The sequence below is a fragment of the Hoplias malabaricus genome, chromosome 15 (genome assembly GCF_029633855.1).
Source record: "Hoplias malabaricus isolate fHopMal1 chromosome 15, fHopMal1.hap1, whole genome shotgun sequence".
NCBI classification, from domain to species: domain Eukaryota; kingdom Metazoa; phylum Chordata; class Actinopteri; order Characiformes; family Erythrinidae; genus Hoplias; species Hoplias malabaricus.
The window spans coordinates 14607852-14623749 of NC_089814.1; the positions used below are offsets into that span (position 1 = coordinate 14607852).

Genomic DNA, 15898 nt, shown 5'->3' on the forward strand with positions numbered 1-15898 from the left:
GCACAGTCCAACTTTCAAAGATTTACCCATGGGAAAGGAGTTTTATAAAAGCCTACTGAGTGGAAATGTGAGCTGATCTTCAACTAAAGTGCCAAACATGCATTTTAACACCATGCGCATGTATATGGTTTTGCTTGATGCTACATGCAAAAACATGCCAGCAATGTGCTGTTTCTGTAGCTGGGGTGCAAAATGTTTTTCTATTGTTTATGTATTATATTGGTTTTACTGAACATGTTTTTTCATTTATATATTTGTTCTTCCTTCATCTGTGTCACAAAATTGTATGTGGGTGTTGGCTAAGGGGACAATGCCTTAGCTGATAGCTTACATTTCCTGTCATGTTTCAGATCATACTTTGTAACTCTTGGTAGTCTGTAGTGTCACTGGAAAGACAAATGTTTTATATAAATATTAAAAAGCAATAGATTTGAATTCTTATTACACTGTAATACAGAATTAATTTAGCTTTTACAAATTTATGAAATACTAAGAGAATTAAAATAATACAAAACATGTTTGAAGGTTATACTCCCATAGGGCTGGGCAGGAAAACAAGACTACACATTTTTATGATTGGGAATTTATACAGTGAAGGACTTTGCATAAAGTTATGTAAGCACCAGCATATTGCTACGTGTACTTCAAGTGTAATGATTGTAGAAATAAATTGTATTTTGGAGAGAATTCATTAATAAGTACGCAACATATGACAAAGATGAACAGTTTCTTGTAAAAATAGAAATGTATATTTGATTGATTATTTCTACACTTGATGATGTTAGGCAGATTATTTACTGATAATTTTCAGATTCAGTTGTCACTCCCTTATATCCACAGATGCACACTGTTATTTATGTATGCAAATCTAGGGAATTTGCAGATTTTATCCAGAGTTGCTTATGACTTTAATTATGTTCCACATACAGGAAAATGTAGTGTAGTATTAGAAATCTTGCCCAATGACACCAGTGACTTACGTGGTCTGATTTTCCTGGGCAAAGAATCAAACTCTAGATTGCATTTTTTAAAATTATATATTTATATTTTCTATGCAACCGAAATGTCTCTGTAATGTAAGATATTTGAATTTTAGATTGGTTAAGTTAGTTACTCAAATCAAATCAAATCAAATTTATTTATATAGCGCTTTTCACAACTGATGTTGTCACAAAGCAGCTTCACAGAATTCCAGTAAGACAAAGATTTGACATGAAATGTAAAAACAAATGTAAAACCCTCAAGTGAGCAAGCCAGGGGCGACAGTGGCAAGGAAAAACTCCCCCAGCTGAGGAAGAAACCTTGGGAGGAACCAAGGCTCACAAGGGGTGACCCATCCTCCTCTGGTCAATCTACTTGGTGATAATACTCATTATGTTTTAATAAGTGTTGTGCAGACCTTAGGCTGCCATTGATAATTATTTTTTTAAATAGTATCAGAGTGATTTATTGATTGATACCAAGATGTAAATTATGTTTCAAAAGCTATGAGAAAAATGCTACTAAAATATTTATAGCATAATTCAGAATTATATATAAATATGTTTAAAGACCAAAACTAAACAATGAGATGAAAAAAACTTTTGAATTTGTCTTTTAGATATTCTTTATTAATTAAAAATCTACATTATTTTGTAATATTATTGCATTATACATTATTATACTGTTTATTGTTTAAATATTAATAGGTACAATTGTATATGAGGTAAAATATAGTTTCTGTTTTCTAGTTTTTATTATTATTATTATTATTATTTGCAAGTTGTTAAGTGACAGAAAAGTCTTTTTTCTGATTATTGTTATTTTCTGCTTCAGGAGTCTGGCAGTGGAGAGGATGACCGGCGATCTCAGCCCAGAAGGTAAGAAAAAGTTTCCCACAGGTCTTCTTTAGGTCAGTCATTATGAGCACTTCCTTTGTGCTTGTAGGTGATCATGTCTAGTTTTCTCTGTTTGTTCCCAGTAGCCACATTGCTATTGTTTGAACCTGGAACCTACAGGTTCTCCTTCCACAAGTTCCTGAAAGCATTGTATTGTATCATGTTGCATTGCCATTTACAAGGCAGTAGGTGTGTAACTCTGAAACAGTATTAGGTGAATGCTCCTCCTTGTCTGATAGTTACGTGTCTCTAGCAGTGAGTTTTTGACCAGTATTTTAAGGACAAATCTGCTTAATTTTCTGTGCAGTTTATGAAGTTATTCTTTACTGATTCCGGCTGGGGTTGTAGTAACTAACCAGAGTTATATACCTGCAGCCTGCTTCACAAATGATATTTAGCTAAAATCCTTATAGGAAAGTCTGTTCAATCTGGTGACATCTTAGCAGTACTCCTGGACAGTTATCCCTCCACTAGTAGTCTTTTAAAAACATATTTATAGTCATAAATAAAATTTGATTTAAAGTACATAAATATTTTGTAGCAGGCAGTGATATCTCTAATTAACTGTAAGTTTAGCTTCACAAAATCTAACAAACATAGCTGTGATTAACCTTTTATAATGTCAGTTATATATATGTATACTCAGACTCATAACAGTAAAAGGCAATGTTATTCCCACTATCATCACTGTGGTATGGTTCCCTTCATATAACAATACAGGTCTCAAGGACTCATTTCGAATCTAGACATAGAACTTTGGCATTAGAAATATTCAGACGCTCACTTCTACTGTCTGTGATCTGTAATTTCAAAACTATTGCTGTCTTGATTGTTTCTGTTTCTGTTTTTGGAGAGACAGAGCTGATATGTATTTGTAACGACATGCTGTCAACAGATCCGGCTTTGTTAATGAATTGTAATATCGCAGGTATTTCCTAAAGCAAAGTCATCACAGTGACATCCTCCTCTGCATGCCACTGTTGTACTATGATGTTGAATTATGTTCGGTGTCTACCGCGGTAGAAGATTTGACATCACAATGAAGCGTTAACCTCCTGCTCTGGCTTATTGCCACACTGAGCAAGCAAGTCTAACCGGTCCCCTCCGCACTCAGGTTACCTCAAACTGCTGTTAATTGAGAATATCCTGTACCCTGAAATATGTTTACTTCCTGAACACATTCAGAGCTTAAATAGGTTTTTATCAAGAAGGGGTTATAACAAACGTACTTGACTGCAATTCTTTCGGGTGCAATTCAATGGAAAAATAGACTATTAACAATGTTCCAATGACCATTTAGCCACATAAATTGACTTGTTAAAAGAACACTATAAACTGTGATACTTTTACCTTAAAAAAGTGCCATATACACATATCAACAGTGTTATTAAAATAAATTACCATGTTTTTACACTCCTTGTCTATTTGATCAGCTGCACTTTCTATATAGGGGCACCTTGTAGTTCTACAATAACACAGTAATCTCTCTGTTGCTTGGAATACATTGTTTGCCCCCATTTCTGTATGTTTTTTTAATGTTCAGGATCTCTAGAGGTTACGTTAAACACTGTACCCTTTCACTGTCCACTCTGTTAGCCACACATACTTTACTGGTAAACCCTGTATATGAAAAGTCAGAGACAGTAGCAGTAGCTATCTGTTGCTGCACAGTTTGAATTAGCAGTCTTCTAGTCCTGTAGCAGTGGTCACAGGATGCCATTGGCTGGATATTTTAGGTGGTGGGCTGTTCTCAGTCCAGAGTGACACAGCTGTTTTTAAAACTCCAGCACTGTTGTGTCTGTTCCAATCTTACACACTGCCATCTCGTTAGTGTCACTGCAGCACTAAGAATCATACCTGTTCTGTGGTGGTCCTGTGGGGGTCCGGTCCATGGAAGGTAAAAATAGAATGTTCAGGTCGAACCTGCTCACAGTATGAAGAAAATGGCTAGGGTTAGCTTCATAATATTTTTTTCATAATTGTACAACAATTTATTGTAAGAGGACAGAAAGAATACAAGAATAGGGAGCAGTTAAAGTTGCCCTAAGCTCGGTTTTTTAGAACAAAGAAAAAACAATTATGCCATGGTAATCCCCTACCCTGAAATAAGTCAGTGACGCAGTGGCCATGGCTAAAGGAGTAGCAGATTTATTAATCCCTGCAGCATGGCATGTCTGTCCACCAGAGGGGCCAGTGGAGTTTTATTTAGTGGAGCACACTCGTGATGTGCTTGTTTTTTGTTTTTTGTTTTTTTTAAATGAGTTTATGAGTTGTGTTTTATGAGTTTAGTCAGTTTAAGCCATGCAAACCTAGGAGCACAAGGGAGTTGTTATGTGGAATTGAAGTTTGCACAACAAACATGTCGTTGATGGATCTTGTTTATGACTTTTTCCATAGGCATTAGATTACTTTCACATGTAATGTAATGCCTCTAAGTAAATACGCTATGTTGATTTGCATGCAGCATGGTCCAAGACAGCACTAGAGAACTGATTAATTGTACTGAATAAAACAATGGTTGTTGATAGGATATGGGAATGTATTTAGATCATGGACAACATGGTCATTGCGTTTAGGCTTAGTGTTTCTAGGAGCACTACTTTGAACTTGCAAGATGATTATATCTGTTTAAATATGAACTTTCTCTTATGATGAATATATCAAGGCAGGCTGATCTTAGTGGAGCTTTTCTTGACTGCTATTTTCCATTTTATACACTGTAAATTATTTTGTGTGCTAACTTTTAATAGCATATAATCAAGCAGCCTTGAGACAGTTTATTTATGCATTCTGTGTTGTGTAGTAGGACTGGCCCGAAAAATATTGGTCTATTGCGAATAATTTTTGGATAATTCCAAATAAGTTCAAATATCCCCATAACACAGTAGTGTTTTAAATCATTCTTATAATGGGACACGTTTTATTTTAATAAACGTTTTGGTTTATACTGTGTTATAGTGAGATATAGCCACTCTTACATCTGTCAGAACACAAGTCTTTAAGAGTGCAAGTTCCATAGAGCTCCAATGAAATTACATACTTCAAGTCCTCTACTGTGAGATTTCTGTATGATCCTATTATTTCAAGAGTTGTAGTGGAGTTCATGTGTAGTAAAAGAAGTAAAAAAATCCTTTTTATCATGATTTAAATTAAATATAGATATCCCGTTTGTGGTATAATGTCCATTAATATGTGAGCTAAATTGTGCTAAAATAATCCATTTTTAATACCCAAAAATAAATAAATAACCAAATAAAAATTGAGGCAAAATGAATGGGATAGGCGGCACGGTGGCGCAGCAAGTAATGTTGCAGTCACACAGCTCCAGGGGCCTGGAGGTTGTGGGTTCGATTCACGCTCCGGGTGACTGTCTGTGAGGAGTTTGGTGTGTTCTCCCCGTGTCCGCGTGGGTTTCCTCCGGGTGCTCCGGTTTCCTCCCACAGTTCAAAAACACACGTTGGTAGGTGGATTGGCGACTCAAAAGTGACCGTAGGTGTGTGTGTGTGTGTGTCTGTGTTGCCCTGTGAAGGACTGGCGCCCCCTCCAGGGTGTATTCCTGCCTTGCGCCAAATGATTCCAGGTAGGCTCTGGACCTACTTTGACCCTAAATTGGATAAGCGTTTACAGATAATGAATGAATGAATGAATATGAATGGGATGCATGATGGTACTTAGATATGGATTTAAGATGCTTCCATTGCTTGCAGCCTCTTATGCCAAATTTTAATGTGAACATTTTTAATGTATTTTGATTGAATGGCTACATAAAGCAGTGAAGTCTGTCAGTGGTTCATGGGGTACCTTATAAAACTGCTTCAGGTTTGTCCTGTAAATGAAAAAATGGTTAAGAAAAAAAAGCGAACGTTTGTAATATTTTGAAAATATTTTTCAAGATCTCACAAAGTTTTCATTTAGGTAAATATACCTCTGGGTCAGTTCGTCAACCAAGTGCAGGTCTGTGCACAGTTTCACAGAGGCTGAGTGAGTGCTGTTTTTAAGTGCTGTTTTTTTTTCACACACATTGCAACTAGACAAGGTGGGCAGAGCAGACAATGTGTGTGCTCCATTATTATGGTTTTTATTTGTCCTCTTGTAACAGACCCAGAAGTACATTTACCTAAATAAAATGTTAACATTGTCTCACAAAAAAATGTGAAATAAAACTGGAAGTTGAAAGTTTTCTCCACTTGTAGCTACACATACTTTTGCAGCAATACATGGCACTTTTTTCTCTTTAATATTCTTTAGATTATAAGCTTACAGCATGCAAAAAAAAAAAAACTCTCTGCTGCATGGTGGGTGTTATATACTCAGAAGGAGGAAGGGGTTATTGAAAATGTGCTTATTTCATCATTTGACCACATAAGACACCAAGCAAGAGCTTGGTAATACATTTCGGTGCAGCCTTGTTTTGGTTGCTGACCTGTTTAAAAAATTCCACTTAATGTTTTTGACTTTTTTTTCCTAGCCAGAATACAAATACATATTTGCCTTGCCCCTATTTTAGCAGTCTCTGTTATTTATATGTAAACATCTATGACATGGACAATAGAAGGTGAAACTTGGAATTGCTGCATTTGTTTGAAATATATATTTTATAATAAAGAAATAAAGAGGCATATAAGAGATCATAGTATCAGCCTTCAGTCTTTCTCGTAGATCTGTATGTACAGTATTGACATATGTTTTGCAAGTGTAATCAGAGGCTGGGACAAAAGGAGTTGAGACTTTTTTTTAACTCGACAGAATACTTCCTTGTCGGCAGGTGTTCCAGGCACATGGTTTATGGTTTCCTGCCCGTATCTACGTGAGCACCTGAATACATACAAATACCCTTCCACAGTTTGTACACAGCTACAGTTTGTCCTTGTGAGGTATAAATGGTTTTGGCCATTTAAATTTTTTTTATAAAGTTTATGTAGATATCAATGTAATGTTGCAGCTTATAAGCTCTGTATTTATACATGTGCTGTACAAGGAATAACGTTTTGGACTTTCTAAATTGATTACAATGTTAACGAATTTAGTTTAAAACTGCAATTGTAATGAAACTATTCCTTTACAATTTGAGAAAAGGAAATATCTGTACTCAGTGAACTGCAGTGAAAATATTTTCTTGTTTATTATCTGTTTATTCCAAAGAAGGAAGCTCTGTATAATACCACCTGACACTGGAGAAGCAGCCATTGTATGCACCTAGATTTTCTGACAAACTCAGAGAAGAAAATTCAGGTTATGCATTTCCACTCATGTATTTAATGGAATAACCCTTTCAGATTATTGCATTTGTCAGGCTTGGTATTAGTCACATATGTTTTTACTCGTATTAATAAACATTTATATGATTTTCATAAAGGCATTAGACTTAGAATATCCTCATTTTAGCTAAGATTTACGAACTGTCTTTAGTGTAGTACAGCAACAGAAAGATGCTGAGATGTATTACTGCACCCGGTGTGTGGGAGATTACAGCCTTTATGTTCCTATACTATTGTTTTCCAAATGTCTTACAAACCCCTTTTCCAATAAATATTTGAATGCTGTGCTGAATGTAAATTAAAAACAAAATGCAAAGATGTGGAAATAATTTAAACCCTATATGTAATTGAAAATGGTACAAAGGTAACATCTGATATCATGAAACTGAGATATATTTATTGTATGCTTGTTTTGAATTTGAAGAAACATTCCAGAAAAGTTGGGACAGGGAGATGTTTAACACTGTGTTGCATCACCTTGATTAAAAATAAATAAATAAATAAATAATCAAATTTCCCACCCTTAGTGCTTTCGGGTGGTACCCACAATGTGAGACTTTAAATTTAAATTAAAGCTGTTTCTTCTTGCATAGTCTTGTTATTCAGAAGACACTTGGAAGCTCTGCTTGGATTTATGACCTTTTGTCCTTACCTTTCCCTCTTTTGTTTAAGCTAGAAATATAGAAATTCCAATAAAATATCTGAGGGAGGTGAGAGAATAGGTTTAGTCATTTAAAGGGAATGCCTATGACTGTGGAGAAAGTCAGTTCTTTCTGGAAGTTTACATTCAGAATATCGGTGTGTTTTAAGCTGGAACGGTGTGTTTGAGGAAAAAACGACTTTTGTTTATTCATGGCTTTGAGTTTAATGTTCAAAAGGACAATTTTATTCAGTCGTATTGATTATGCTCCACATATGACGAGGGATTGATTGTGTCAATTAGTGCTATGTGTTGTCAATTAGTGCTAGGGTTGAACCCTAAAAAGAAGTCTTATTTATTGCTTCCTATTTCTTATAAAGGGTCATAGCCTACCTGACAGGCAGCCCTAGTGGTTGTGTTTTCCTGCCTGTTACCTTGTGCACTGTAACTGATGTTAGGAGACACAAAATGGAGACACCATCTCTAGGACTACTGTTTGTGTGTGTTTATATGGTATTGTCACCATCAGCATTGCTCAAACTCACTGATATTGCCATGGCACTGACATGTGAGACACAGCCTAAATGGTTACAAGAGCCTTGGGTTTCACCCAGCGTTTTGGATTTCATTAGTCTGGTCAAGAAGGGATTATGTGCAAGGGCAGCTATGCTCCAGGGGGAGAGATCTGGCCCATCCTCTCTATGGCCTCTCTGCACTGAAAGTACATCTGCAGCTAAGTGAAATTCCAGAACTCAGGATGTCTATACTCTGACCTATAGAGGACAATGAACTAAATGAAGGTTGTGATTGAATCTTGACTATGGAGATACATTGTCAAACTCAAAAGTTGTTGCCAGTTGTTACCCGTTGTTAGGATTTCATGTAGACCTGTTGAGACATGGCTAGTGGGGTCTGGTTGTTTACATTAGAATATAAACCTTGTTGTATGTGCATTTATTTTTCATTCATTCTCTGTAACAACTTATCCAGTTCAGGGTCTGATCTAGGAATTAATCCCAGGGTCACAGTGGGCAGGAACACACCCTTGAGGGGGTGCCAGTCCATTGCAGGGTGACACGCTCTAACATTCAATCACATACTCGCACCTATGGACACATTTGAGTAGCCAGTCCACCTACCATTGTGAGGTTTTTGACCATGGGAGGGAACCGGAAACCAACGCAGACACAGGGAGAAAACAACAAACACCCACAGACAGTCACCCAGAGTGGGACTCGAACACACAATCCCAGGATCCTGGAGCTGTGTGAGAGCGACACTACCTGAGGGTCATTTAAGTTTTCAGTATCTATATAATCTACTAATCCAGCAGGTAATTATATAATGGTTCTAAAAAGTGACACTTTCTAAAGGATTTATAAATAAGATATTAGCTAATGTTGATCATTAGTATTGTTGCAATCCCTATGACCGTAAATCCTCCACCCTACAGCTCAGACATAGCCCTGGGTGATTTTTACCTGTGATCTTTCCAAATTTGAAGAATGAACTTCTTTGTGGAAGTTGTTTTTGCTCATGGTGACAATAAATGATTGAGTATAAACCAAAATGCATTTTTTCAGGGAAATGAAAAGCTAAGGGCTAGTTCTAACAAAAGTATAGAAGGATGATTACATAGAAAAATAAATAATGCATTTTGTGTGTTTTACTTCATACCTGTACCATGAACTTATTGAACACCCCTCGTACACACACACACACACACACACACACACACACACATAAAAAAAAAAAAAAACTTTTTTTCATTTTAATTTGCCAAACAGAAGAAGAAGTGTGAGAAAGACAGAATACAAATCCGTATTTGGAAGAATGTGAATTATGAGGAAGACGTGGGAACCTCGAGGTGTGTTGTGTTGGGTGACGTCAGAGGGTGGGATCTGCTGGAGCACGTGCGCAGGGCTGCTGTCTTCGCGCGCTCAGAGAAACAGAGAAAGACACTTAGCGAGAGGCGAGTCTAAGGGCAACAGCACTGATTATCGACCGGAGCGTTCACCCGGGTGCTGCTCCTTTATTTCACCGAGAGTACATCGAGGGGGGCCTCCGTGTAGATCGGTGGAGAGCTCCCGGGGGCCGGAGGAAATGAGAAGAGAAAGAGTAAAAGAGGAGCTTCGGAGAAGTGGAGGAGGACTTGGAGAGTTTCTGAAGGGAAGTCGCTGTCTCCCTCTCTGTTTATAAATGACTCTGGGCGATTTGAGCGCTGCTCCGCGGTCTCCGCGGTTCTCGTCCTCCGCAATGCCGTGTCTCCTCTCTCACAACGCTCTCAACACCCTGTAAGTGGACGAACATGTTATTACCTGCAAAATCACGGACATGAGTCTTAGGTGGTCGAGGGAGAATATCTCTCTACCAGTCAAGATATGGCTCTGTAACTTTATTAAAATAATCACCCCAAAACAATCATCAGAAAGGTGTTTAAACAGGTATTTAAAAATTGTGGGTCCTCCGTATTTGGACATTGTCAGTTGTTAAAGTTATTATTATTGTTTGATTGTTATTGTTGCTTTCTGGGTCTTCTATGATAGTGTTGTATTATTGAGATTCATAAAAACACCCACCACCCCACTCTGGGTGACCTGTCTGTGAGGAGTTTGGTGTGTTCTCCCCATGTTTCCTCCGTGTGCTCTGGTTCCCCCCACGGTCCAAAAAACCCAGGTTGGTTGGTGGATTGGTGACTCCAAAGTGTCAGTGGGTGTGAGTGTGTGAGTGAATGTGTGTTGCCCTGTGAAGGACTCCAGGTTGTGTTCCAGCCTTGCTTCCAATGATTCCGCGTGGGCTCCGGACCTATATCCATATATATATATATATAATTTGGTGTACTACTTTGTTTGTTAATGTGGATTTACGTTTGTGCTGGAGTTTCTTATTCAGGGGAGAATAAGCCAAGTTTTTCTCGTTTATTTGTTTCTGGTTTGTGAAGTTTTAGGATGGGTGGTTTTGGTTCTCTTTGACCCTCTGTGTCCTGTAATGTGCTGCAGGGTGATCTGATCTTTAGAGTCACTGTAATCGTTGTCATCATCATCAGTGACTCTTGATTAGGGGTGGGTATGGCAATATATAATCTCACCTTAGCCTTAAAGTGACCGATGAGCCCCTTTTACATATGAACTCTGGAAAAATTCTACAGCAAAAACTTCAGATCTGGAAATGTCGCAGGGTTTCCCGCAGTGCTTTACAGGGCGGACACCTTGATGTCGTCTAACCCAATCCACTGCTACCCCCACAATTTGTTTCGTGCAGTTCATTCATTTTCTTATCAAGGCTTCCGATGTGTTTGTGTGTGGCTTTCTGCTATGTCCAGTGATCTGTGATTAATCAGTCCATTGTAGAAAACACTCAATAATAAAAGATCTTTCAAAGTACTTTCTGTGATTCGTTTAATGCGTTATTCTTCATTTCTGTCACAAACACGTGTTCTGAGGTATTATCCAGTGTTTGAAGCGAGCTGTGTGTCGTCTCTTATTGAGATTTATTGTTTAAATTGGCAACATTTTAAAGTCACTGGAAGCAAAAGTATCTGTGGCATGTAGACAGAGGAAGAGAGCGATACTGGGATACCCTACAGTGTAGTTTTAGAATGACTCATTCACCTGTCTTGGTGTTCGCCTATTAATCATTCAACAGGAGCATGACGGAGCACGTAGGGTGTGTGTTGTGATGATGTTGACAAGTGTCTGCTTAGAAACTGACTTCCGTTCTTCAAAGTGTTTTGCCTCAGTGTGGTTGTGTGACTTAAATGTGAAGTTATACCTTTGTAGAATGATAGACTTATTTTAGTCTCTCTCTCTCTCTCTCTCTCTCTCTCTCTCTCTCTCTCTCTCTCTCTCTGTCTCTCTGTCTCTCTCTCTCTCTGTCTGTCTGTCTGTCTCTCTCTCTCTCTCTCTGTCTGTCTGTCCAAAGTCTGATTATGTTGCTGTCACTCTGAGCTGTGCCTTGCCTGCATAATAAACAAGGGTGTGTATGTAGACAGATATGAGATTTTACTAGTGCCTGTACTCCCTATGGGTCCAATGGTATTATTGTATGCAGTCAGAATAGAGTTTGTTTCACACCTCTTTACTACTTCTTTCATCCCTTTCCTGTGTACAGTGCACAAGCTTTACTTCCTGCAGAGCCACACCCTTATTAGCATCACCACACTTCCTGTGTATATAGTACTTATATGTTGTTATTAGGGGCAGCAGGTAGTGTCGCAGTCACACAGCTCCAGGGACCTGGAGGTTGTGGGTTCGATTCCTGCTCCGGGTGACTGTCTGTGAGGAGTTGGTGTGTTCTCCCTGTGTCCGCATAGGTTTCCTCCAGGTGCTCCGGTTTCCTCCCACAGTCCAAAAACACGTTGGTAGGTGGATTGGCGACTCAAAAGTGTCCGTAGGTGTGAGTGAATGTGTGTGTGTGTGTGTCTGTGTTGCCCTGTGAAGGACTGGCGCCCCCTCCAGGGTCTATTCCTGCCTTGCGCCCAATGATTCCAGGTAGGCTCTGGACCCACCGCGACCCTGAACTGGATAAGGGTTACAGATAATGAATGAATGAATGAATGTTGTTATTATATATGAATTTCCAATTTCATGTTAAATGTTGACTGATAGTCTACAGACGTCATGACTTAATGAATACATTAATTTTCATTTTGGATAGTTCATGAATGAATTTAATTTTTGGATTTAAAAAAAAACAGATGATCATTTGTCCTTGGCAACAGTAGTCAGTCTGTAGTAGGATGAAATCAAAGGGTGACAGAGGAGAGTTATGTGGTTACTGAGATCATAAGAATTTGGCTTTGTGTTTGATGTGTTGTGTAGAGAGCAGGCTGGAATTCACTGTGTCACGACCTTGCACAATGACATGCTTTCTTTCATAAAAATCAAGAGCTGTTTATGTTTGCAGTCACAGCAGAGAGGATACACTGATACATTATTACTACTTTTATTTTTCCTAGATTTAAGATGTGAAGAATTTGAGCAAAATATCAAGACTTTGATTTTCATTTATAGAGGGAGTGAATAATAACTATTTGTTGGTTGATCTTAAACAGTTAATGCAAGGTTATGTTTTGGTCAAAAGCTGGAAGACAGCAGGAGGAGAACTTGACCTGTTTGACTTCTGTTTTACTGAAACTCATAAGATAAACATGTTTATGCATGTGACATTTCAACCACACACCTGCATACACACCCATAATGGTACACACACACACACACAGTCTCATTCCCACCTTTATGGCTGTTATTAAGCTGCTATTCAATTTCTATTGTTTGTTCTGTCTGCTAGTGTGATATCAGTTGATTTCAGGAAGAGGACACATGCACACGCGCGCGCACACACACACACACACACACACACACACACACACACACACACACCATACAAAATGCTCTTTCTCTGATCCCCCCCAGCTGTTGCAGGGATGAGGAAACAAGGCCACAGTGGAACAGCTTGTTCTTATTTATGTCCCGCATGAAGTGTTCAGTGTCTGAGACAATGCCCCTCAAAAAGTCCCAGAATTTGTTCTGTCGGGGTCAGAAGAGGCATCAAAACAAAGAACTAGTGCTGGGTGATGGTATTTTGGTGATGTTTCTCAGTTGTAGTGGTATCGACTGGTCACAAGGGCACATGGGACATTTACTTCATGTTGAATAGTCGTGTCACTCTTGGTTTTTTTTTGTTTTGTTTTGTTTTTCCTATTGCCATGCTGTTTATCCACTATATCCATGTATTGTTTTGATGGATGCTTAAGATAAACTCGACAGTAAAAATCAGAATGGTGATGATCAGTTTAGTTTATGCCCAATTTCAGTTCAACTTTACTGCTGAATTGACCAGTAACATGCTTGTTATAGTTGGATTTTTGATGTTTTTTGGGGCAGAGCATTGGCAGATAATTATTAGCACTTGAACTGCAAGTTTATACTGTGTGGGGTGAATGAACACACGAAACACACTTGCACATATCTATTAACTCTAGTCAAAATTGCAATGCAAGTAAGATAATTTTTTCTTTACTGAAACCTGAAAACTGAAGAATCTTATAGCCATAGCTCAATAAGTGGATTTCTGGAAAACTGATTTCTGTCTAGTTTGATATCACAGCGATGTTTAAGGCTCTGGTGTAGTTTTTTGTAATTAGTTTATGGCAAATTTGTAAGAAAAATACTGATCAAAAGAGTCCAGTTGTAACGTGCACTGCTCCTTTGCTAAGGGTGTGTTTTATAAACCTGACATTGCATAAGAAGAAAGAAAACAAAACCAACCACAGGCCTGACTTAACTGTGATATAAGACACCTTGTTTTTCTACTTTAAAGATTAATATAGGGCTTGATGACTTGTGGTTTCCACGATGTTCTCTTTAGTTCAAAGTGTTTTTAAGCGTTTGACTGGAAGTTCCTGTTATTATGCCCATCAGATTAAAAATCATAAAAAGCCTGCCGCTATAAACATTAAGCTTTCAGATATATTGTAGCTGCCAAACATTGGACACAGGGTTTAATTGCCTTGTTTTGCTTCCCCAGCATCAGCGAGAGCTTCCTTACAGTGAAGGGCGCTGCACTCTTCCTTCCAAGAGGAAATGGCTCCTCCACTTCCTCCACCTGCTCCTCGCGAGCCACAGGACAACGCAGCAAACATGCAGGTATCGGAGAGTAGCTACACTAACCTCATATGGGCACTCACACTTGCATTTATTTGTATACAGCCATTGTCAATCATTATTTGGCAGTATGTATGATAATGATTAATGTTTGAACATTTCTTGTACTTTATAGGGAAAAGAACTTTAAAATGAATGTAAAAATGTTGTCACTGAAGTGGTGCGCTCACGATTATGTTCTCTATAAACCCTTTAGTCAGGGAACATAACTACCATAACCTACTGCAAATATATTTTTGAAATGTCATTAACTCCATACACCCTGCCTTGACATTAAGTTTTTTGTTTGTTTGTTTTATTTTAAACTTAAAATGCACAGAAATCCTACAAAATTGCACCTTTCACATGGTAAAGTTAATATATTAAATATTTTGAACTCTTTAATGGTACAGAGTTGGATCTTAGAGACTATGTGGTATTTTTTCTGTAGGTACATTTAAGTTCTTACTTTACTGGACTAAAATATAGACAGACTATGGCCTTTTACATTGTGAACATTTAGTAAATTATGAATTAATGGCACTTTTGAAATGCTAACCGATTGTCAGAAAAGATACATTGAGATGTTTAACTATTTCTCCTATAAAGTTACCGTTTTGTAGATATTAGAGTACACTATTTGCTGTGTGGGTATTTATGTTTGTATGGTGGTTTGAAAGTGTATCTGAATTAATTAGCATTTATTTGTGATCATTTATTTTGTTTAGGGGATCTTCAGCAGCACCTGCAGACCATGTTCACATTGTTGCGGCCAGAGGACAACATCCGCTTGGTAAATCACCCAAATGAATGCAATGTTTGATATTACCATATGCCAAACATCTCATATCTAAAGAATTTGTTCTCTCCTGTTCAACTGGTTTATTGAGTTAACACTTTTGTCTGGCAGGCTGTGCGGTTGGAGAGTGTACACCCCCAGAGCACACGCTACATGGTCGTAGTGTCCACAAATGGACGGCAGGACACAGAGGAGAGTGTGGTGCTTGGCATGGACTTCAGCCACACAGATAGGTGTGTTTGTCTGTAGGTGGCGGGGTGGCTTTGCACTTGCATTTTAAATCTGATTGAATATATTCATGTTTATCAATTTGCTAATACATTATTATTTATTTATATTTTTATATAGTTCCTGTACTATAGGTTTGGTTCTTCCTCTATGGAGTGACACACTGATTCATTTGGATGGAGATGGGTAAGTTTGTTGTGTCACACTGCTGCTTTCAATACTGGACATTTTTCAATATTCTGGACATAAAGTTGACCTTAGGGATGCACGCTGTCTCTCACAGGGGTTTCAGTGTATCGACAGATAACAGGGTCCACGTTTTCAAACCAGTATCCGTCCAAGCTATGTGGTATGTGGTTGTTCTCAACTCATTTCTTGTTTTAAAACTATTTAACAATTAATAATTATTATACAGTATTGTTAACAAATGAAATTATTTAAAAGAGTTCAAA

At 38.0% G+C, this 15898-nt stretch overlaps 1 protein-coding gene across 2 annotated transcripts in view; it reads left to right on the forward strand.

Annotated features, from left to right (window-relative positions):
* The window catches only part of ssh2b (slingshot protein phosphatase 2b), a 30129-nt gene that overhangs the window by 2291 nt on the left and 11940 nt on the right, over nt 1-15898 (forward strand). The window contains exons 2-7 of one of the 2 annotated variants that reach the window (XM_066645497.1): nt 1816-1859; nt 14304-14422; nt 15148-15212; nt 15330-15451; nt 15567-15632; nt 15730-15795. In XM_066645497.1, the coding sequence (XP_066501594.1) occupies nt 1816-1859; nt 14304-14422; nt 15148-15212; nt 15330-15451; nt 15567-15632; nt 15730-15795 (482 nt within the window). Of the gene's footprint in view, nt 1-1815; nt 1860-9745; nt 10070-14303; nt 14423-15147; nt 15213-15329; nt 15452-15566; nt 15633-15729; nt 15796-15898 lie in introns of those variants that run through there. The other variant, XM_066645498.1, reaches the window with a different exon arrangement.